This window comes from Oryzias melastigma, unplaced genomic scaffold, assembly GCF_002922805.2.
Source record: "Oryzias melastigma strain HK-1 unplaced genomic scaffold, ASM292280v2 sc06410, whole genome shotgun sequence".
NCBI classification, from domain to species: domain Eukaryota; kingdom Metazoa; phylum Chordata; class Actinopteri; order Beloniformes; family Adrianichthyidae; genus Oryzias; species Oryzias melastigma.
In genome coordinates this window covers 1-1326 of record NW_023422972.1, presented here as the reverse complement: position 1 = coordinate 1326, position 1326 = coordinate 1, and the positions used below count along the sequence as shown (strand labels likewise).

Here is a 1326-nt window from a genome sequence, read left to right as displayed (position 1 = left end):
ATTTATTTATTGAGGCCTCACATGAGTGGTGCAAGTATCCAGCTGCATATGAGAAAGTAGGTTTTCATAAACATGCACCATGATTACTCATACCCAGCCTATGTACCCAGCACACCTCAAGCCAGTCCCCAGCTAAGCCAATCAGAGGAGAGGGGTCTGTCCTGATTGACCAATGAACAACTAGAAACTGTTTGGCAACCTGACAGGAAAACGCTGTTTGGTTTATGGCCATTTTCAGAGGAAATTGAAAATGAGTCATGTGAATTTTATATGAAAAACAACCTAAATTGATCATAAAAAAGATAACACAACATAAATGTGGAAATTATTGTTCAAAACTAACTAAAAAAATGTATTTTCAAGGCAAATTTTGAATAAAATCAATACTTTAATTTTTAAAAAGTTATAGAAATGTTATTTTCATGCTCCACAAATGACATTTCCTGGTTGTTCTTGAAGCCTGAACTCACTCCATTTCCTTTCTCTCAGCCTCCTCCTGGGTCAGGTCCTCCTCCACGCTGTAGTCCAGCACGGCCCCCACCCCAAACGCCTGGTTCTTCTGGATCAGGGGTTTGATGGCGTTGTGGTCCTCCCCGGCCACAAACTGCCCGTAGAAGGTCATCTTCATGAGCTTCTCGAACATGCGCTGACCCAGCAGCTTCTTGCTCAGCTCCATCAGCTGCAGGGGGGGTTACATAACAAATTTGAGGATGGGGTAGCTTGTTGTGTTCGTTTCTACTGAGTTTAGACTCACCTCCTTGTTTCTCTCAACGAGAACATCAAACGTGCACAGCTTGAAGACCAGCAGGCTCCGGAGCAGCTCGATGTTCCTCTTGCTTTTGTAGGCTTCCTGTGTGTTATCAAAGTCGATGTGAATGCTCTTCTCCTGCGTGTTTGGCACATTTTTCGTCTGGCTGATCAACTCTAATGGCTGAGCTTCCACCACGGTGCACTCCTCCATCTGCTCCTTCTCTTCCTGTCGCTTCGGGGATGCGACCGTCGACCGACATCTTGCAGGTGGAACGGCGAAGTTCCTCAAGTTTCTTGAGTTTGCCCGCGCGAGGGATGCGACGAACGTGGAGTACGACATGGTTTCTGGCTCTGTTTGGACGGAGGAGACCCTTTAATAGCGCACGAGGGGACCCTCTGACGGCGGTTGCTGTGATGTTGTGTAATGAGCGCGCGCGCCTTTGGAATGGCTGCCTGTCATCCTCTCTCACAGGGGGGCGGGGCTTCACATGTTGCTGCACGCGCCGGTTGAGACTGCTTCTGACTCTCAGAGTGTTCTTTAGTTTATGGAAAATTACAAACGTGAATAAAATAGAA

At 47.0% G+C, this 1326-nt stretch overlaps 1 protein-coding gene across 1 annotated transcript; it reads right to left on the bottom strand.

Moving 5' to 3' along the window:
- Positions 1-437: 437 nt before the first annotated feature.
- On the bottom strand, positions 438-1209 carry LOC112138604 (proline dehydrogenase 1, mitochondrial-like). The gene is made up of 2 exons (XM_024261179.2): positions 755-1209; positions 438-679 (listed from the first exon to the last, which is right to left on the bottom strand). The coding sequence occupies exons 1-2, from the start codon at positions 1088-1090 to the stop codon at positions 467-469; spliced, it is 549 nt and encodes a 182-aa protein (XP_024116947.1). The 5' UTR covers positions 1091-1209; the 3' UTR covers positions 438-466.
- Positions 1210-1326: the final 117 nt, after the last annotated feature.